This window comes from Oryx dammah, unplaced genomic scaffold (assembly GCF_014754425.2).
Source record: "Oryx dammah isolate SB20612 unplaced genomic scaffold, SCBI_Odam_1.1 HiC_scaffold_24, whole genome shotgun sequence".
In the NCBI taxonomy this organism is placed as follows: Eukaryota; Metazoa; Chordata; class Mammalia; order Artiodactyla; family Bovidae; genus Oryx; species Oryx dammah.
Window position 1 is genome coordinate 11364078 of NW_024070208.1, and position 23675 is coordinate 11387752.

General features: G+C 38.7%; 1 protein-coding gene across 2 annotated transcripts in view; it reads right to left on the minus strand.

Annotated features, from left to right (window-relative positions):
- ELF1 (E74 like ETS transcription factor 1) overlaps positions 1-23675 on the minus strand; it is an 83232-nt gene that overhangs the window by 56716 nt on the left and 2841 nt on the right. The window contains exons 1-2 of one of the 2 annotated variants that reach the window (XM_040267167.1): positions 1940-2237; positions 1038-1337 (exon numbers count right to left, since the gene is read on the minus strand). In XM_040267167.1, coding sequence (XP_040123101.1) covers positions 1038-1109 — 72 coding nt within the window. In that variant the 5' untranslated portion in view covers positions 1110-1337; positions 1940-2237. Of the gene's footprint in view, positions 1-1037; positions 1338-1939; positions 2238-23675 lie in introns of those variants that run through there. The other variant, XM_040267166.1, reaches the window with a different exon arrangement.

A 23675-nucleotide genomic window follows, 5' to 3' on the forward strand; every position in this document is an offset into this window, starting at 1 on the left:
CTTAATCCAAATTCTCACCCTTTGTAGGTTTACTTATAAATTTTTCTTCTGACTCTTCGTTCGACAGTACAATAGCAAGAACTAAGAAATTACAATGCCCTGCCAAAAGTAAGAATCACCTAGAATAAAAGCATGATATGTTACCAGCAGCCTATTAAAATCAGGTATTTAGAATTAGGCTTATTTCAGTATTTATATCAACGTTATAGACATATTTTAAACCTACCAGCTCTCAAAATATTTTTCCCAATATACTGAATCTCTCTTACACATGATTTCTCTCACATCACATCTTACATTTCCAAATAACCTGTTCAAAATGAAGTAGATTATAAAGTCCAAAGAACCCCTGGGAAGGGAGAGAGCAGAACTAACTCAGTCCTTTTCTCATTATGTCTTGAATCTTTTTCATTCTAGAAACAGTAACTCACACATCTTGTATAAATTCAACAAAAGAAAGCCAATTTAGAAATTCTCCCCTTCAATGCCCTCATTCAGCAGGTGATGAAATCAGGATCTAGAGAAGTTAAGTAACTTCCTCAGAGTCACATGCTTTGGACTGAAATGATGTCTGATGGTGAGACTGCTAACATCTTTCCATCCAAGGAACAGTCCAATATTAGAAATCGTAACTAACCACATACATTAAAACTGTGTATTTTTGCAAGCAAGTATTACAATCACCAGTCCTAAGAAAAATATACATGTCTTGTCAGTATGTCATCTAGAACTTTTCAAAGTATTTTGAAACAATGACTTAAGATATTTACTGTTAAGTTCTCATTTTACAAAAAAACGAGCTAACCTCCAAAGTACTATATCCTTGTTACCACATCAAAGCTAAGGATAAAATTCTTTCTTAGTGAATTAACTAGTACTTAACACATAAAATCACATTACTTTCACATTTTAGATATGAGTGCTTATATTAAGAAAGTTTCTCTTGCTCTCTTTTAAAGGAAGTAATTTTGAGACAAATAGAAAAATCATTATAATACTTTTATTAAAATCCAACTTTCTCTAAGCATCATTCATACCTGTTGTTCATCCTCCATGATGTTACTAGCAAATTCAAATACTAGGTCGTTCTGTTGGACCACAGCAGCCATAATAAAGCATTCCCCTTAGATCCACATGAGAAAAATTCCAAACAGGTTCAAGTACCAGGCAGCAGAGACCAGTGACCAATCTGTGTAAATAAGCCCAGCTAGACCTGTGAAGTTACTGTATGCCCAGGTTTTCTTTAAGGAAGGTACTTCAAATTTTCTTGCTTCACTGAGATTTTACTTAAACTGAGGCAATTTTTCTGAAATTTTTCTTCTCTGGAACTTCTTGACCTGAAAAACATAAAGCGTAAATTAGTTATGAGAAAGCAAGCATATTATTTAGAATATAACAGTCAATACAGATGGCAATGTCTCCAAAGTATTTTTTAATGTTTTTAAACAAAAGCAACATGACTAGTGAATTTTTTTTTAAACTAGATATGCATTTTCTTTTAAGATTTCATTCTTGCTAAGAAAATGTCACCTCTCACTACTGAAAATGAAGCCATCCTTCCTCCAACTCCCTATTAAACTACAAAGTACTATTAATTAAAAACTAAAAAGTCCCACCCAGCCATAACTAGGTTCTTGTAATTGCAATAAAGGATACATAAACAACTTCTTTCTACTAACTTAGCAAACCACACACACAGGAATTGGTACTCCATGAGTAACTTCATAATACATATCTTTTGCCTAAATAGAATCATTCAGACAATATCCTCGTTAGGTCTGATATAAGCATTCAGACAATATCCTTGTTAGGCTTTAAATTCGGTCTAATACATTTAAAGTTTAACAAGTACTGTTTTAAGAGCTTTTAAAAATAAGCAGAAATTAAAGCCCGCTCTTTCTGTTCTCTGGAAAGGTTTCTGGTGAGTAGAATGCTTTACCATGCTTAAGTCTGTCTTCAGTGGCTTCTTCTTAACGCACTGAAATGTACCCTTATCGCCAGCACAGGCTTGCGAGCAACAGGAAGGAAACAGCACTTGACCACGTCATGGCAAATTAGAACATGCAAAGAACTGCACTTTACAATAGAAAAACAGAAGCGCAACTGAAGAGTGAAAACAATTTCACAGTGGAGAGAGAAGAGCTTTACAAAGTGCCTGCAAAGATGTCTATTTCATGCTTTGTTTTTAGTTACTATTACAAAAGTCAAAGGAAAATTTAATTTAAAAGTTGGTCACAAGTTTGTTACACACTGCATCATATGGTTATGGCCACAAATATGACATAAAGAGACAAAGATATACAAATAATCACATTAGATAACATCTAGTTCTTTGAAACATTATCTACAATTTTAATTTTAAAGAGACAAGTTCAGGAATGAAGCTGATCTCACGAATCACTTTCCCTGAAAACCAGCCAGTGTGTGCTAGCTAAATCACACACTCATTTTCCTAATTTCACTAGTCTATTTCCTATATATTCCAGATTCTAGGGGTTATCATGGATGACTATGGTTTCCCTAACAGGAAATTGAAAATTAAAAAAAAAAAAAACACTTTAACGGTTAAGAAGTCAATTCAATTCAGGTGATATTTCTACTCACTAGCTTCTTACCCAGTGGTTTCCCATACTCACCTAGTCCACTTCTTTTAATAACGTGTTCAGCTCTAACGTTGGAGGGATATTTTTAGCACTACTATTCAGACATTTTTAAATTTTTTAATTGGAGTATAATCGCTTTACAATGCTGGGTCAGTTTCTGCTGTACAGCAACATGAATCAAGAGCTATGTATACATAAACCCCCTCCCTCTTCCGTCAGGTAGGTTTTGAGAAATGCGCCAAGTCTCGAGGTGGGAAAAGCCCCTGACAGACAGATCTACAGTACGCACACACAACAGTTTCCTTTACAGTCTCATCCAACTCTTCTGTACTAGGCTTGTCTTCCGAGGTTGTTCACACAAACCACATTCATTCTTGCCTCCCTTCTCAACTTTTAGTAGCACCTATACCTGAAATTCCTCTCCCACTTCTCAGCAGTCATTTCTATGTTCTCCACCCTTCAAAATGCACAACTCAAGGCCCATTTCTTTCACAGCCTCCCAACCTCCGTGACTTGACCTACACGGCCCTTCAAAAATACAACACTTATTGCCCCTGCCACAAAATTAGCACTAACTGTATACTGTCTCACACCTGAAAATTATGTCCCCCTAATTCAACTGAATACATGTTTCGGTGTCTATTATTTGCAGAGCAATGTGCCAGGCACCATGATAATTAGAGCAAAACTTCTCTGGGTAAGTAACCACTGTTTTTAACATTTCTTCTGTAACTACCAAACCTATGTGCCCATAATAAAAGATAGATATTGATGACAGATAACTGTTTTCTGTCATCAATCTATCATATGTTTACAATCTATCATAGATGAATCAAGGGATGTTTCCTGATTTAAAAAGTTGTGGTTTTTTTCTGTAAAAGGTTGGATTCCAAAAGACTAATCCAAAATCCATTTATTTGTAAATATAAAAGTGACACTCTTCCAATGACCAATGTGAACACATCTAAGTGAAGTTTCACTTTCTTTTCCACTGCAATCACTAACTTTTTCTTACAAGCACTTCCACAGTGCTATTATTTTTTAAAAAATTTTTTTAATTTCAAAAACAGGGATAACCAATCAACATATTTACAAATTACAGTACATACTAGCAACCAACAGTAGTCAACCAAAACTGAAATGATCGCCCATGATCACTAAGACTTTGTTAGGGTAGAAAGAGCCACCATTATTCTGGTGAGTAGCTTTTGTTCATTTCTATACTTTCGTTCACATACTGAGAATGTGTAAGTAAAGGAAAGCTCCTGCATTCTTTTATTGGCTTTATTAGGCCTCTGACCCGCCCCCGTCTTCTTTCACTCTATCCCATCGCGCTTTCTTTTCTCTGAGTAGGTATACAGCCTACAGCACCAAGGTTGTTCTTGGGAAGAGTTTCTCTAATTCCCGATCCAGAGGTACTACCCCATACATATTGCTGTGCCGTGCTCAGTCATGTCCAACTCTTTGCGACCCTATAGACTGTCCTATGGACAGCTCCTCTGTCCATGGGATTCTTCAGGCAAGAATACTGGAGTGGGCTACCATTTCCTACTGCAGGCGATCTTCCCAGCCCAGGGACTGAAACCCCATCTCTTGTGTCTTCTGCACTGGCAGGCAGATTCTTCACTACTAGCACCACCTTGTAAGTCTACCCACCCATATTAGATGTACTTAAATTAACAGTCTCAGTGTATTAACATTTTTTTAGTAAGAGATGAGACGAGACACCTAGATCGATGATTCAATTTTTCACGACTGAACTAAGTCTCTGTGCCCAAGGTGTCACAATCTGAAAGCATAACAGAATTACAACTAGAACCTTCATCTCCTAAATTAGGACTCTGTCCATGACTAAAGTACACAGTGTTTAAATCTACTCAAATCCTTCATGCTGTAATAGCTTAGAACACAGTTTCTTTCTTTTTTAATTTTTTTTTTCTTCTTAGTCATTTATTTAGGCTGCTCTGTGCAGTTTGTAGGATCTTAGCTTCACGATCAGGGATGGAACCCATGTCCTGTGCAGTGGAAACTCTCAGTCCTAACCACTAAACCACCAGGGAATTCCCTAGGACACAGGTTTCTAAGTAAACACATGTATCAAATTAGAAAAAACAAATCTCCATCTCTTGTTTAGCTCTAGATGCCTAAATCTACTCACTAGATTATCTACTGGATAAGTCCATATCAGAGTTAATGTGTCTAAAACATTCAAAACTAAGCTTATCATTTTTATTCCTCAAATTTACTCTAGTATGGAAAAAACATGGGTTCTTAGGATAAAGTAGGGTCCTTTTATCTACTTCAACAAAATTATAAGGTCTTCAGTAAATTTTAAACACGGTTGAATTTACTAACCATTAGTTATATGTATTACATTCAGGAACACTCTGCAGTATTAATCGCTACCAAGCAATTAATTAAAGTTATTCCATAACTTTCCCATTAATTAAAGTTATTCCATTGATTAAAGTTATTCCATAACTTTCAAAGCATCAGTTAGTCTTTATAAAATAATAAGTAAAAAGTGAAAACAATGCATTCAGCACAAAGACAAAAACAGTTAACTTATCTGCACAGTTTTGAGAGGTCATCTAGTTAGGAATCCACCAAATAATGAAAATTCCCTGAGCTGGCTCTCATCTCTTTCAAGTTGGGAAGGACCGTATTCTTACTCTTCAAGGAGCTGTGCCAGAGAAATACCTCATCAGTGAGGTTCCTCAGCTCTTATCGTCAAACTAAGCTTCATATTTAAGGTGAAGCAGTAGCTCAAGCAAAAGAGAAGAACACGGGCTCTGGTATTAGACCACTTGGGTTTGAATCTTCTGCACTGTGACTATGGACAAGTTACTTACTTAGAGGATCAGTCCCTTCTTTCTGCAAAACAGCTATAAGCCACAGTTTCCTCATTCTGTAAAATGATTATACTACCACCAAAATCTAGATTTTCTATGAAGGTGAGATGTAACTGTATGTGCAGAAATGCCTGGCATATAAATTTTACTCAATAAAAAGATTAGCTTCACTATAATCTAAGTACAGTGCAAGAGATAATGTAACAGGTGCTTAAGTCTCATGTCCATACTCCCTGGGAGGCTCCATTAACAGTTATTTGCTAGACTGCAACAAACAAGACCGTAGCCCCATATCAACAAAAGTATACTTCTATTTCAGTGCCTAAAAATTTGGCACCTATTTGATAAATCCAGTTGCTTCAAGGTTGGGACCACACCCTGTCTGGCAAGATTCCCTTAAGACAGAGTTCCATTATGCTCCTAATCCAAACAAAACAAATTTACTGACTGCAAACACAAAACCCTCAGCCACAATACTGGCCACTATAACTAACTCTATAATTAACAGTGGTTAATTTTTGAATAACTTATTATAAAAGATTTCAGGTATAATAAACATATGATAGTCAAAATCAGTTTTTAATACTTTTTCACATTTGCTTCCTTAATCCCTAATTGAATACAAATCTAAGCTTCCTTCAAAGGGGCTTTAAACACAGAGTCTATAAATCCATCAATTCATCAGTTAAAAAAAAATTACTGCTACCCTTTGGAAGTTACTAGGCCACCAACTCATTACGCTTAACTTGAAAACTGATAAAGGGAACTAATTAAACAAAAAAGCAAAAAGTTTTTAGATTAGACAGCTCTGGCCCAAAGAAGGTAAAATACAACAGCTTAGAGCAATGGATGGTTGAATGACTACTTTTAATTTGAATGACTATCTCTAATAAAGCATTCAGACTGTATGTGTGTGGTCACAAGGCTGGGAATATTTAAAGAAGTGGAATTATGTAGTGACTCCAGGTGCCAAGTACCTGAATGCAAAGGGTGTTTATATGAAGTGGAAACCTAATAAACCGCTTTTTTCAACATATAGACATACTCATCATAATAGTTTAGAAAAACCATGAAACTAGAAGAAATACAATGAAGATTTTTAAAAAGAATGAGAAAAGTGAGAGAAGAAAAGCTATTTAAGTTAGAAATGAGAAGCAAGCAGTAAGTCCATAAACTGTAGGGAATGGAATGATTCTTATGTAACAGATCATAGTTAGGCTTTTTCCATTTTTCTGGAGTATGGTAGAATGCTTTCTATTATCTCTCAGCGGAAATGAAAATAAGAAATCAGTGGTATCAAGATAAATTCTATATAATCTTCAACAGACCTGTCTATTCTCAATCTAAAAAGTACGGAATCACACACTTTTAGGTGAAAAGAATGTATGGATTACCTAGGAAAATGTATTCACTGAACATTTAAGAAAATTTGGGCCCAGAGCAGTCTGACTTGTCCAAGGTCACACACAGTTGATGGCAGAGAAAGCAACAATTCTCTGCTTTTCTCCAATTCCCGCCCAATTCTCTATTCAGGCCTCTCTATCTGCATTAATAGAACTTCATTAGTATTTTTCATTAGCAAAGTATCTGGACAAGTAAGAAATCTATTACACAAATATCTGTATCAGTTCAGTTCATTCTCTCCTTCGTGTCCAACTCTTTGCAACCCCATGAACAGCAGCACGCCATACCTCCCTGTCCATCACCAGCTCCCGGAGTTTACCCAAACTCACGTCCATTGAGTTGGTGATATCATCTAACCATCTAATCCTCTGTCGTCCCCTTCTCCTCCTGCCCTCAATCTTTCCCAGCATTAGGGTCTTTTCAAATGAGTCAGCTCTTCGCATCAGGTGGCCAAATAACTGGAGTTTCAGCTTCAACATCAGTCCTTCCAATGAACACTCAGGACCAATCTCCTTCAGAATGGACTGGTTGGATCTCCTTGCAGTCCAAGGGAACTCAAAGAGTCTTCTCCAACACCACAGTTCAAAAGCATCAATTCTTCAGCACTCAGCTTTCTTCACAATCCAACTCTCACATCCATACATGACCACTGGAAAAACCATAGCCTTGACTAGATGGACCTTTGTTGACAAAGTAACGTCTCTGCTTTTTAATATGCTGTCTAAGTTGGTCATAACTTTCCTTCCAAGGAGTAAGTGTCTTTTAATTTCATGGCTGCAATCACCATCTGCTGTGATTCTGGAGCCCAGAAAAATAAAGTCTGACACTGTTTCCCCATCTATTTCCCATGAAGTGATGGGACCAGAAGCCATGATCTTACTTTTCTGAATGTTGAGCTTTAAGCCAACTTTTTCACTCTCCTCTTTCACTTTTATCAAGAGGCTCTTTAGTTCCTCTTCACTTTCTGTCATAAGGGTGGTGTCACCTGCATACCTGAGGTGATTGATATTTCTCCCTGCAATCTTGATTCCAGCTTGTGCTTCATGCAGCCCAGCGTTTTTCGTGATGTACTCTGCATATAAGTTAAATAAGCAGGGTGACAACATACAGCCTTGATGTACTCCTTTTCCTATTTGGAACCAGTCTCTTGTTCCATGTCCAGTTCTAACTCCTGCTTCCTACCTGCATACAGATTTCTCAAGAGGCAGGTCAGGTAGTCTGGTATTCCCATCTCTTTCAGAATTTTCCACAGTTTATTGTGATCCACACAGTCAAAGGCTTTGGCAGAGTCAATAAAGCAGAAATAGATCTGTATAGTATCTGTAGAAAAGTATCTGTATAGTATAGTCCAGTTTCTATACTATTCTGTGCAACCTCTTTGATACCTGGAAAATCATTTTTAATATTTTTACATTGAATAACTGAAGCAGAGGAGTTTCTAGATCTATTATTGTTTTAAATCTTACAATTTTACTTTAGTTGTTCTTTCCCAAGTTCTATCATATCCTGCTATTTTGCTTTACCTTCATTCAGCCTAAAGTGAAAAGGAAACATTATTAAGCGTTTTTATAAAGCTACCACAATTTAGTAGGTCATTAAAATACTTTCAACTCTGACATTTTTCTTACTAGTTCTTTGAATACAATACTGCTATCATAACTAAAATACCATAGATGAGAAAAAATTACTAAAACTTACCAAAATGTAGTTACAGTTAAGTAACCAGACTTAACACTTCCCCAAGCAAGGGTAGTCTCTAAGTTCCTACTGAATGAGGAAACAAACAAACAAAAGACATCAACTGTAAAATAAATCTCATTGCACAGTCCTCTCTAAACCAAGGACCCAGATTCAACCCCTGGATCAGGAAGATGCCCTGGAGAAGAGAATGGTCACCACTCCAGTATTCTTGCCTGGAGAATTCCATGGACAGAGGAGCCTGGAGGGCTATAGAGCCCCTGCAGGCACAAAGAGCCAGACACGACAGAGCGACATAAACAAGATAGTGGAGGAAAAAATACAAGTGAACATCACAAGAGCAGCAAATCATTCCCTACCACATTCACAGTTCTCTGAATTCAAAGATAAAATGTTCCTATACTCCAACCTTTAAATTTAAATTACTTCAAATATTCAAGAACTTAAGAAAACAGAGAAAAAGGTAAAAGGGTACAGTCCACCAGGTTGCAGAGTCGGAGGCGATTTAGCAACTGAACAATAATCTGTTAAGTAGCTCCCCAGCTTTAGGCATCTTTCATTGAAAGTGAGGGGAGGCAGGGGAAGTGAAGTACCTAGATCTTCTTCCAGAACATAGTTTTATTTCCATGTGAATGAAACCCAAATTGATGTTTTCTGTATTCTGATGACATCTGCAGAACTGAAGCATGCCTTAGAAACCTGAATAAGCTCACCTTAGCTTCAACCACATTAAATGAAAAAAAAAAAAAAGAAGAAAACCCCCAACCCACAAAGTCAATATGCTCAAGGAAACAGGCTGACTTCTCTGTGCTTGGCCTTTTCACTGACACCCCAGGACAGCTCCAGGACTTGGAGGGCAGGCTGCAATTGCTCACTTACCCAGACCTGAAAGGCCAGTTCTTTCACATTGTTCTCCACTTCCCACCATTGGCCACTCGGGCCTACCTGGTGTCAGGTTACACTCAGGCAGCAGTCACAGTACCTTGCAAAACCAGATCACATACCTAGACTTGTTCATACCTGTGGTCTCAAGATTAACCCTTTTTCTGAGCCTGTTCTGAAAATAAGAAAATTTAAAACCGAAGCGAAAAAAATAAAACTAATGAGAAATACTCAACAGTAATCAGGTATTGTTTTAATCCTGGGTCATGAAAAAGGTTTTACTTTCTCCAAATGACTGAAAGTGATCATTGTCAAAATGTCATTAATTGATGCTTTTATTATGCAAATAAACTGAATGAAGGAGTTTCTTTCCTCCAAGCAAGCTAAATCTGAACTCTGATGAAAACACACCTGCTTGGGAACACAAATATGCTGAAATGTGCTTATCAGCAAGACCTGTTCGGGCAGTTAACAATTTTCTTCCTATAACAAACAAGAAACAGCTTGCAAGGAAGCTGTTTCATTTATGTGGTTGTTTAGACTCCTGTTTAACATTTTCATCTTCTTAAAACAGACATGCTCTAGAGCAGCGGGTCCCCCATTCCAGAAGACAGCACTTTCCCATCCAGAACACTGTTTCTTTCTGGCCCGGAGTGAAGGGGAAAAGGCCAGGGATACTGCTGAAAAGCCCACAGGACATCTTGCTAAGGACACGCCTCCCCCCACCTCCAACTCCCACAATGCGCAATATTCTCCTAGAAGAGACTGTTAGTTTGTCCTAAGAAGTTTTCACTCTTAAGGAAGAGATACACCATCAGCTGGAAACAAAATCGAAGGTCACAAAGAAAGCTTAATGGCCACAGAGTGCATTACTAGGTCACAGCTGCTCCATGTGTTCAACTGAGGGGTCCTCACTACCTTTAGTCTAGTCCCCTTGCAGCTCTTCACCCTGCAGTAGGAATAATTCACCAAAAATGAAAAGAGAACCAACCGACTTCTCTACTTAAAGGTAATCAACATAACACTGTAAATCAACTATACTTCAATTTTAAAAAACTCATCAGTGGCTTCCACTGCCTGTAAGAAAAACTTGAAGTCCATTAACAAGGCTGAAGCAGCTCTTCATGATCCCCCAAAAGGTACGAGAAACTGTAGCCATCAGACGCACAAAGCAGGACATCTGAACGCCCACACAGAAGAGTGAGTGGGAACCGCTCACGGACCAAGTGTAAAAGGACCCCCAGGTCACAGCATCACGACTCTTCATTCCCATCTCAGAAACAAGCACACTGGCATCTCTGCGTTTCACAGCCCCTCTTGGCCCGCTGCCCACCCCTGAAGTGCGGAAGCCAGAGTCCGTCCTGCTCCAGTCCCCCAGCGCCCAGACGTCCCACCCTGTCCCAGGCTTGCTGGCCCAGCTCAGAGCTTTCCACATCTTCTCGAGTGATCATAGCCTTTTATACCTGTGGCATTTTAGGGGCCCCTCCCAAGTCACACTGGGACCCGAGTCAAGGACATAAACTCTCGAGAAGCAAAGCACGTTCACCTTTCCCCAAGTCACCAGCAAGTCTGACGGACTCATCCTCATGCACAACACTTCCTGGTCACTATGCGTGAGATCTCCAATTTCAAGACGTACCCCTTTCTTCTTGGAACAATAAAAATCTATTTTCAATAAGTTTGGCTATAAGCAAACGATCCTGGTGCTCCGTGTCAGGATCCTTAAAATGGGATTCTTTCTACAACCATCCTCATAATGACCTGGCTCGTGCCTAAGATGGTAAACTCAAGGACACCAAAAAAACTGGAAGCAGCAAAACCACAAGATGAGAAATCAGACAGTGGAAGGGCATGGGCTGAGTATAAATTACATACGTAACTTTATATTTTCCTATTGCACAAATCTCAGATTGAAGCAAACTTTAAATACTATTCACAGTTTATATAAAGATTTGTAACACAGGGAATTCTCTGGCAGTCCAGTGGTTAGGACTCCATGCTTTTCACTGCTGAGGGCATGGATTCGATCCCTGGTCAGGGAACTAGGATCCCACAAGCCATGCAGTGTAGGGAAAAAAAAAATTATAATACATAACAGTTCAATTTTTAGGCCTTCTTACAACATCCATTTTCACAAGAAACCATGCTCTCTGCTGATCAACTTGGCAGTTAAAAAAAAAAAAAAAAAAACTGATGATATTTAGTGAACTTCTCCTAAACTCAGCACTGTGAGAAAGACAAAGAGATAATGCATGGGCTGCTTTCTATGGAGCTTACAATCTAGTTCAGGAAACAAGACCAAGAGAGAAAATAACTGAACACTGAAAGTCAGTATTTAATTAAACATTAATAAAGCTGGTCAATACTGCAGCATTTCCAAAGAAAGGACGGTCAAATGGGTCAAGGAAACACTTTAGACAGTGAAGGACCTAACTCAGCCTTCAAGTGAGGCAGGATGTGGAGAGAGTGTACGGAAAGGGAAAGATAGCCAAGTACAGTGTGTGTGCACACGTTTCCTTAGGCAGGCATACATGTGTACACGCGTGCACATGTGCATGGACGTGCGTCTGTGTGAAGGCTGAGACACAAAGGAGTAAAGAGAATTAAAACCGACCAAGGTGGGCATCCCTGGTGGCCCAGTGGTGGAGCATCCACCAACCAACGAAGGAAACACAGGTTGGATCCTTGACCGGGGAGGATCCCCCGAGCCGCGCTGAGGAGCAGCTGTGCCCACGCGGCACCCCTGCAGAGCCGTCCTCCAGCCACGGAGCCCAACCGCTACAGCTCCTGAGCCTCATACTCGAGAGCGCACGCTCCAAGAGGGGCCACCACACCGCAGCGGGAGAGCGGTCCCTGCTCGCTGCAACCAGAGAAGAAAAAGCCCCAGCAGCAGCGAAGACAGCATACCCAAAACAAAAATGAATGAATGAATGAATAAACAGAACCCAATGACCAAGTAAGTTTGGAGACAGTTAACAGACTGACCAGAGCTAAGAGCTGACAACGGCAAACAGGAGAAAATGTGAACCAAAGCAAAACCAAATTATGGAGAGTCTTGAAAGTCAGGCAGTGGGATGCAGGCTTGATTTGGAAAGAAGACGTGGAAAGTTCCTGGAGGTTTTCAAATCCGGTTACAGCAACACTGTGTGGTCCCCAAGATTACGAAGCCCAAAGCAAGGGGGTCGGGTAACTACCGTCTAAAAATGATGAGGACAGTTTAAACAAACATCCCATAGCTTGACTGCTACACTGGTATTAATAACTTCTAGCCACTGATGTGTATACTATCCTCCTTAAATTCTTCATTAATTACGTAGAACAGAGATTCTCCACAATGGTTTATAAATCACCCAGGGTATAGGAAAATTATCTAAAGCAAGCAAAAATTACTTCACTAGTTTACATCAAGTTTTTATTCTTTGCCTAAGGATTAAAAGAAGGCAGAAATAGGAAAATTAGATTTTTAAAAAGATATGACTCATTACCATACAACTTTTCTTTTTCAACTGAACCTCAAAACTGTCCTATATCCATTTGGACACTACAGAAACTTTGAAATATATGAACTCACTGCATCTATGGATGACTGGATATTGCTGTTTATAGTATTAAATATCTTGAAAAGATGATGCTGATTCAGTTATTCAGTGAGAAAGGATATGACATCCATGACTTATGAAAGTTTCTTAGTCATTTAATAGAGACGTCTAGCACCAACTTTCAATGAATCTTTACTTTCTTCCAGGGCAATGTTTAGAAGAAAAAAGTTCCTGTAAAAATGTCTATTTGCATTAAACTTGGCTCTTTATTAGATGTATTTTCTGCTTTGTGGCTTTGCTTGACTCTTCAGAAGTTCAAGAATTCAAAGCTGCTTTAGTAGATGTAGTGGGAACTTACTAGATTTTAAAAAATACTTTTAGCATGAAGACACACTTAGAAATTTTACAACAGCACAATAAGGTCCATTAGATTATAATTTCTTGGTAATATCTAGTGCCTAACAAATGCTTTACAATTTACAAAACAAGACATATCATACCACGCGTGCTAAGTGGCTTCATTCAAGTTCGATTCTTTGAAACACTATGGACTGTAGCCCACCAAGCTCCTCTGCCCATGGGCTTCTCCAGGTAAGAATACTCGAGTGGGTTGCCATGCCCTCCTACAGGGTATCTTCCCTACCCAGGGATCAAACCCACATCTCTTACATTTCCTGCACTGGCAGGCAGGTTCTTTACCACTTGGGCCACCTAGGAGCCTGACATATACATACTACTTAATTCTTAAACATCTTTACAACCACTGACATTGCTGTACAGACAAAAAACCATGATACTTATCCTCAAGGAATTGAGAAAGGGATAATATAATAATAACAAATTAGAAAAAAAAAAGTAAGAAGAAAATAATAGCTGCAGGGGGCAGGCTTCATATTAAAGTACTTGGCTGTATCTGTCATTTAATCGTCATGTCGGTAACAACCATGGCTTCAGAGACCAACCACATAAGGGCAAGGACTTTATTAAGATCACCACCAAACCCCCACATCTCACCCAGATGGTCATGAACAATATTTGTCAAAGAAATATTCAAGATGCTCAGAGACAGTTTGAGTACGTGTCTGACCTCAGCTCACACTCATTCACTCATCCATTCAACAAATATCCCCTGAGTACCTACAACATGTCAGACTCTATTCGAGGTCGCAGGAATACAAGAAAAAACAGACTATTTCTGTCTTCATAGGGTTTCTAATCTAGTGCTCTTGATGATCCCCCTCAAAAAATTCTGCTTTAAAAATGTGGGATTGTCAGGCAATATGGCTGTCTTACAACCCATAAACAGAAGCCCTGCCCCTCTCCTTCACATCTAACTCCCAGCTACCTCCAAACCCCTGACAACCGGACACAGAAAATGTGACCTCTCTAAGTGGACAGGAAGAGCTGTGGGGTAACTTCTTACTTTTCATAAGGAGAGGGGAAGGGAAAACTTGAGGTGAAAATAGATACAGCTAAATCCAATGGCCAACTTCTTACAGGCCAACCTCAAGGCCACTATTTCCCTTTAATTTTTAATTTGACTTTTGAGTTAACTGAAATTTAACAACAACTAAAAGGCTTATATAGAAGGGCATGGCAACCCACTCCAGTGTTCTTGCCTGGAGAATCCCCATGGCCACAGGAGTCTGGTGAGCTGGGGTCGCAAAGAGTCAGACATGACTGATCGACTGACAAAAGGTTTACTGGGGAGTTTGTTGTTTGTTTTTTTTTAAACCATTCCCTTCACAAATATAAACACTTCAAGGAGAAGAGTACCTTTTCCCTGTATTGTCTTCTCCTGTATACCAGGTAGCCTTCAGAAGTCATATTAGTACTATCTCCATTCTTTTATTTATTTCACAAGGACTCACGAGGGACCTACCTGCTACACACCGGTGAGTAAGGGTGCACCGGAAAGAGACCAGTAGCTAAGACACTAGGGGCAATCCATCTATCAGCTGAGACCAGAGATGCAGCAGGGTTAGACACAAAACTCATTTTCCCATGTTATTCAGTAATTATTTGCTGGGGGGACATTCCAGATAGAAGGAACTACGGTAAACCTAAAAGCTTAAGTCACTGAATAAAGATGAAATGGGAATTTAATGAAAACAAACTTTTTCCTAAAAGCGCACAGGATCTGCCATCAGAAGACCTGTGTTCAAATCCTAGTACTGCCATTTAATCACTTTATTTCCTTGGGTAAGTCAACCTCTGTGACCTTTCTTTCATCCTCTTAAAAGCTGTACCTACTAAGATTTTACTTTGTAAACCACCAAGTGCTCTGAAAGTTTTAAAGACTACTGATACACCAAAATACAAAAAAAAAAAAAAAAAAAAAAAAGAACGCATATCAAAATTTGAGTCCAACATACTAGCTTATCATTTCATATTGAAGGCCAGTTTTTTATGACCTACAAACATTTCACAAAAAGTAAACACATTTTCATATTTTCTCTGTGATCCATACAACCCATATAACACAAAACAAGCCTGTGATATGCCTAGAATTGACAAGTGACAAAAGTTTAATGAAACAAGCTTTGTATACTTAACGTGTCCCCCTAATGGGAAATTAGAGCAGCAACTCTACATCTGTGTCTCTGTTCCTCTCATCGTGGTTTAACTGACAGGAAGCAGAGAACAAGATATGACATACAAACATCAAGTACTTCCTGCCTTCTCTGCTACATCTTTATGTCTTGTTTTATAAATAGTCCAATAGTCTATGTGAAAATGTATCAAAGCCTGGTGCCAGAAGCATAAAGATGTAATTGGTGAAGCCTATTTATGAAAACAGAACAAATAAAAAGGTATTCTGAGGTGGGGATCTAAGTTCATTTCACACATGAAGACTCATTATTAATAGTTTTCTCGAGAAGTATTTTTAGGAGGAAACACCTTACAAATTAAGACTTGAAAATCACAATGACAGACTACAAAATGAAATGTCTGAACAACAGAACAGCCCTCAAACTATTTTACCCAACCGGTTAGATAACTAACATTTGACCACACAGATAGAAGACCTTCCCATTCAGCTTTTACCTCTCATAAAAGATAACCACCACTCAAAACGGAAACAAAAATCCTTCCAACAGGCAACTCAAAACAGCAGTACGGATACCTTGCCTCTTGGATCTCCGGCCATTTTTGCCGTGGCTTCTGGTAAGCACTTTTTCCAGATCACCATTCGTGTTGCCCCTGCCAATCACACGATCTCTATCCCCTGGTTCTCTTCTCAGAATACCCAAAACTTGGCTCACATCATTTATTCACATATGTTCACCCATCAACTATAAACAAACCAAACAGAACTCCATTCCTAATAGGTCAAGTCTTGCTGTTTTAAGTAAGTCATTTTAAGCAAGCTTTCAATTAATTACAACTAAAACAGAGAAGTTCACTTTTCATCAGGCCTAGCTGCCTCCCCAATGAATAATTCCTAAGAGTCACCTCAATTCATCACTCACTTGTCTCATATTCCATAAAAACCTACAATACAGTCATCTTTTCCATTCATAATGGTCAATTCTCACCTAAGCTACTGCAACCACAATTTCACCAGGCAATAGTGTTGTTTGTCTTTAGGTCAGTGTCCCCAGTGACTCAATATTTTACTGCAAGTAAGCTCATCTGTGGGTTTTTTCTTTAAGAGAATTTAACATACGCATAAAAAATCAACTCTAAGCATGGCACCATGCTCCTAAAGTAAGTAACGTTTCTTAAAATGAGTACCCCGGATAACAACTGCGTTTCTATTCAGTATTTTTCAATGAAAATAGCTAATGTATACTTTTCAACAGTGTAAGAGTCTAGTGCCTTCCCAGCATATCTGTAGTATATCTCTGCTCTTCCTTGTGAGTATATTGCCCTCAGCTGTCCCCAGTGTCTAGGGAATACATACTCCCTGAGCCTTAAGGGAAGTGTCCTTTTCCTTACACGTCAGCTCCCTTCCCACAGCCTGTGGCTCTGATGCTCTGTCAAACCACCCCGTGTGAGGGTGCTCAGTCACATCCAACTCTCTGCCACCCCGTGGACTGTAGCCGCGCAGGCTCCTCTGTCCGTAGGATTTCCAAGGCAACGATACTGGAAGGGGTGCCATTTCCTATTCCAGAGGATCTTCCCGGATGAAGAGATCAAACCTGCGTCTCCTGCACCGGCAGGAAGATTCTTTACCGCTATGCCACCTGGGACGCCCTGGAACCACTCTAAATGGTGAGAAAAGTCTCAGGACGTCTGCAGAGAACCTAGTGTGGACCACCTTCTTGATAATCATTTGCTAACAAAGGCAGGCAACTGTTCTATTCTACCAAGTGCAGATGAACAGTACATCTTCCTTTCAGTTTATTTCTAAGACTAACAGGTTATAAACTATCCCATAAAAACCACATATCTGTCTCTGGTCCATAGACAAAAGGATCAAATATAACACCCAGTTTTAACAGTTCATACCATAAAGTATTCTGAATAAACAAATAACTTACACAAATCTTCTGTTTCTAAATACAAATTGTCTTAACTGTCTCTGAAACTAAAACACATATAACTTTAATTCTGATTAATTCTAATTTAAATCTAAAATCTTCACATTTTTCTTCTTCATGCTTTAATATATATGTGTGTTTTGTGTGGTATATGTTAAACCTTATATAAATAGTATAATACTGTATATATTCTTCCAGCATACTTTAGCAAGCTTCTTTAAGACATAAAATTCTGAAATAAATACAAAGGTTACTTGGAAAGGAATTTTAAACATTCGTGAGGACTTAGTGCTTAGAAAAATATTATTACCAAAGAAAGATAAGTCATGATTATTTGGCTTCCACTATAACAAAGAGAAATATCTTAGATACACAAAGCAGCCCATCTTCAATGATGCCTCTCACAACATGTTCTGACCTTCTGCAGAACAAAGGTAGCTCACCTTAAGAATGTCATGGGCAGAGATCTTAACAAGAAGTTCAGGGGTCTAACCCCAGCAGTCTCTTTCTAACTTGCGTGAAAGGTACAGTCTACATACCACCACCAACACTGCATTGGTTCCCTCAGTATGGCTATGTTCTAAACTACAGTAAGAAAACCTCTGGCTGCTGTATGCCCCAGCATCAAGAATACTACAGGCAATAAACAATTGTTGAATGAATCGGTAAATTATATAGGAGGAAAAGTAATATAATGAAAAAAATCCAGGAGACCCCTGAATTGCATGACTTATGAGAACCTTTCCAATTACATAAATCCTGTGACTTCTACTTCCATTTGTTCCTCTGTGTTCCTACTACTACAAATAGAGACACCGTGGAAAACAGCTCAAAAAAGAGAGCCAGGGCAATTTGATATTTTGAGAACTTAATGAAAACTTTGATTTCTTTCTCCCCCACCCCGCCCCATGCACACATATGCAAAGTTGTGTTTACTCAAGGCTTGCATTTCTTTGATAATAAACCACTGTGTTTTCATTCCCAATTAAAAAAAGAGAGAGCGCGTGCCAGGGGATGACTATGAAAGGAAGGTCCATGTGTCACTTTTTATAGCAACTCCCACATTTACATTATTGAATTTTGGAAATCTTACATAAAGATTCCATATCAAGTTTATAACTAAAGATGCAAGAATTACTATCATTATAAGTAAGAATTTTAAGGAAACAAGATGAAACACATATCAGGAAGTAAGACGAAACACTAATTATGGCAACAAATCTGGTTAGATGTAAAAATCTAATTCAAGGTATTTGCTAGTTAAAAGTTTATCAGTATATTGGTTATACCCCAATACAAAATAAAAAGTTTAAAGTTTGGGGGGAAAAAAAGTTTATCAATGTCAATTAACACTGTATCAATTATGTTTTAAGAATCTTTGTTCTAAAATGCAATTTTGAAAAATATTTGAAAGTGATGATTCTAAAGGCTAAATTATTTCTAACAAACCATTATCTCCAACTGGTTAATGGATGTCAACTGGAAATTATCATGTACTCATCAGAAGTATGCCTAGAGCCATCTTGTTAGTTATAGGGGACAGATATGTTAAACCTTAATTCTGAATCTAGCTCATCTCCTTCACTGAAATGATGATTTTTTAAACTGATGCAGGGTTTACTCACCACTTCTTTTTAAAAAATCAACTTCTGGTCCTCATCAAATTAAACACTATTTCTCAGTTACACATAAATGTGGAGGGAAACTAATCTACCCCTAACAGAGCACAATTTACTATGAAGTAGTTCAACCAAAGAAAGAATACAATGACATGCCCATCATCCAGCTTTATAGTAACATTTCCCCATAATTTGTTTCAGAGTCTTAAGAATAAAAAAGTCCAATATAAATACGCATATATCCCTCTCCAATCTCTTCTGGCCATTCTAAAATCGCTGTTGCCCAACTGCCTACATTTTTATAACTTTACTTCATATGTATCAATGATAGTACTGTTTTTATGTACGTAATAGGGATTTTTAATGTATCTATCACAAAATTTTTACTCAAAATTGTTTGAAATAAACTCTACTTAATAAATGGGAGGCATGCTAAACTGCTGAGTGTTCAGTGGTCAAATGTACTAATGTCCACAACTTATTCTAAAGACATCACCTGCCCACTTGTTTAGGGTCCTCGCTTCCCTGGTGGCTTACAATGCAGGAGACACAGGAGACTCAGGTTCAATCCCTGGGTCAGGAAGATCCTCTGGAGAAGGGGTATTCTCTGGTATTCTTGCCTGGGAAATCCCATGGACAGAGTGGCCTGGCAGGCTCTGTCCACGGGGTCGCAAAGAGTTGGACACGACTGAAGCAACTGAGCGAGCACAGGCTGGGAGGTTTGAGTCCCCAGGGCAAACCACCATGACAAGAGGCTGAGTGGGCAAGAAGGAGAAACTCTAGACTATCTTTAATTTGCATTCTCCCCATACACTTTGTAAATGCTTCATATCCCTCAGTGTGATGATATAATAAAGAACTCTTGCACATATGTTCCAAGAATTACATCAAGAGTGTTCCCAAACTGGACATAATCTACCACCATCAACAAGATGGTAAGTACATTCCAGTACAGATAGACAATGCAGTACTATACTGCAATTAAAATTAATTAAGATAAATCTCATAGAGTTAAATGAAAGAAACAAGTCACTACAGAGTATAGATGGTATGATCCATTTCAGTAAAATCCAAAGGGGTAAAACTATAAAGAAAGGGTTATCACAAAACCCAGAATAATAGTTATTTTTAAGGAAAAACAAACATGGGTAGAGTTGGGGATTTTTATCTTAATAAACATGCTCTATTTCTTAGCCTAGGCTGTTGTGACATGGGTAAACACTATGTAATAACATTTAAACTGTATATGTTTTATACATTATCCTACACTCACATTTCATAGTTTTAAAGAAAAAAGGATAATGAATTGCTTTACTACAACACACAGGTTCCATTTAGTATTTTGATACAAAAAATAAGATGCACACAAACTAACAGTAAATCAACAGCTCATTTTTATTGTTTTATTATAAAATCTTCTAGTTTCAGTGTTTACAGGACTGTTTTCTAAAACACAGAAAATAACCAATTTTCTTTCATTTAATTTCTAAAACCATACCATACAACTCTGCACAAATACAATGACCACTGTATTATTGAGCACCTACCACATAGATTATGACCTCTATGTGACTTGACATCACTTAAAGTCACACTGGTTCCTGCTACCTTTGAAGAACTTCTATTCTATAGGTTAAAAGATAGGGAAAAGATAGATCCAAGAAAATACAAATTTGAAAAATCAAGAAATCAAAAACTTGTATAAGTGGCTGCCTCTAGGCAGCAGGACTGAGATGGGGAAGGGGTAGAGGATAGAGGCTGCTTTTCACTAAAGGCTTTTTATTAGATTTTTAACAATGTGCAACACTTTGATAGCTTTTTAATATAAAAATTATTAAATCAATCTTCATAACTCTAGAAGGCATTCATATTGTTTACACTTGTGCTTTTTTTTTTTTTTTGATGCTAGCAATCAATCTCAAGCTACAAAATATGGAGACAAAAAAGAGCTGCTATCTTGTTATGCTATGCTAATTTGCTTCAGTCATGTCCAACTCTGCGACCCAATGGATTTAGCCCACCAGGCTCCTCTATCCATGGGATTCTCCAGGCAAGAATACTAGAGTGGGTGCCATGCCCTCTTCCAGGGGATCTTCCTGACCCAGGATAGAACCTGCGTCTTTATGTCTCCTGCATTGGCAGGTGGGTTCTTTACCACTAGCACCACCTGGGAAGCCCCTGATACCTTGCCACGCAGCATTAACAGGCAAATGAAAAGGCCTCTGAATTCCAATGGGGTAAGTGAACGAAGGTGAAAAGACAAGTTTAGGAAGAGTTTTCTGATGATGACAGTGGGGTTATTAATTCAGATACTTATTACTGGAAGAGAAGGAATAAAAAATGTTTCTTCACAGAAATTTATACAACCAAAGCTCAGCTGCCAAATTTATCCCCTCTACCAACAAAGCAAACTGCACAGGAACTATTTTTTTCAAAAAGGGTGGATTCCTATACATTTATAGTATAGATCAACAGCCACTTTTACTCTAGTTCACAGATCAACTGACAAGACACAAAGATAGAGGCAACAAATAACTTTCCCATTAGGAGTTCCTCTTTACTAATGGGAGAAAGATTGCTCCCAGAGTTGAAAACTGCCCAAATCAATTAGGTGACTCAATGATATTACGAATTTAATCCTTACCATTTAAAGGAAGCAGCTTCTAAGCAAAGGAGCAAAATATTCTGACCAACTGATGGAGGCAAAATTACATTCAGACCACTCAACTGATGGGACTCTTCTTCTCATTTAAGAATCTGCAGTCTAGACAATATGTCATGCAAAGCCTACAAATATGCAATCCATTATGCAGTCAAATGTCCAAAGACATTTCAAAACCATATTCAAGAATTACATGGCAAAAAAAAAAAAAAAAAAGTTACTCCCTCCCAGACTCAAACAATAACAAATAATAACAGTGTCTCTGAGGAAAGAAGAGTTTTCAAAGACTGTAAATGTTACCCCACATCAGGAAGGGACCTTTTTTTTTTTCCCCCTACCCCAAGGAAAAGGGAATGGAGAGCTACCATGAGGCACCAAAGGGAACTGAAAAAAAAAATACTAACATTGGGAGAGTGATGGTTCACTGAGAGATAGAGAGGCTAATTAAACTGAAAAACAAAAATAATTAGATTCATTATATAACGTGGTCAAGACGGCTGTGAGTGGACAGCCGGAGGAAGAAAAGCAGAATTAGAGAAAAGGACACAGGAAGAGCCGCAGCGCTGAAGGAGAGAGCCCAGCAGAAAAGCAATGGAGAAAGGGAGCGCTGGGCAGGGAGCGGAGGCTCAGTCAGTCCTAGTCATTTTTCTTATTAATACTTACTAGAGCCTGTGGGTTTCCAAATGCCACTGTTCCTTAAAAATTCAGACATTAAAATGCTAAGTAACTGATTAATCACTCTTCACAGCTCTTAAACCTGCAAACTCTCTTTCTGAGAAAGTCATCTAGGGTACTTATTAAAATTGCAGATGGATAAGCCAAACCCCCGGGCCTAATAAACCAAAATCTCTAAGTTGAAACCAGGTGATTCTCTGTTACAACAAAGGTCAAAAATTACTACTTTAAATGTAGCATATTACCAGGCAGGTGTTAATTATTTCTGTGGTTACAATGTGTATGCATCAGAGATTAAGCTAAGGGCCACATGTCCTTTAAAGGTCTGCTACCACTATAGCAGAGTTTGGAGAAGGCAATGGCACCCCACTCCAGTACTCTTGCCTGGAAAATCCCATGGATGGAGGAGCCCGGTGGGCTACAGTCCATGGGGTCGCAAAGAGTCGGACACGACTGGGCGACTTCACTTCACCACTATAGCAGGACCTGCCTAACCGAGTAGCAAGAGTTTAATGAGCAAATGTAATAGTAACGGCTTGTACACTTGTGCCTCTGTCAAAGGCTGAAAAAGATGGAGAAACAGAATACAACACCTCTGCTCTCTAAGAATTTGCATTCTTATTCTTTTTTTAAATTTTGGTTTTTTAAATGTTTGGTTTAATGTTGATTTAGTGTGTTGGTTTCTGCCATACAATAATGCGAATTATTGTATAATTATACAGCCGCAATTACCCACACATCCCCTCCTCCCAGCCTCCTCCACCCCATCCCATCCCTCCAGGCCGGCAGAGCGCCAGGCTCCCTGCGCTACACGGCGCCTTCTCACCAGCTCTCCACCTGACACCCAAAGTGTGCGTGTGCTGACGCCACTCTCCATCTCCCCACTCTCTCCCTCCCCCGCTGTGTCCGCAAGTCCATTCTCTACATCGGGGTCTCCATTTCCTCTCTGCAAATAGTTTCATCAATTCCGTTTTTCTAGATTCCATATATATGTGTTAATATGCTATATTTGTTTCTCGTATACATTCTTACTCTCATTGAAGATACTCTTCCAAACCTGCACAAAGAAATGCTACTCATTCTTCAATATTCCTCAAGACTCACAGACCTTTCATGCTCATTTTAAGACTCGGTCACCTTTCACCTCTAGGCAAGCAATCTGAACCAAAATTTAGTAACTCTGTGGTTTTGTTTCATTCTTTATTTATTTCACCTATGTCACCACACCCTATTTTCTCGGTAAGACTCTAAGTT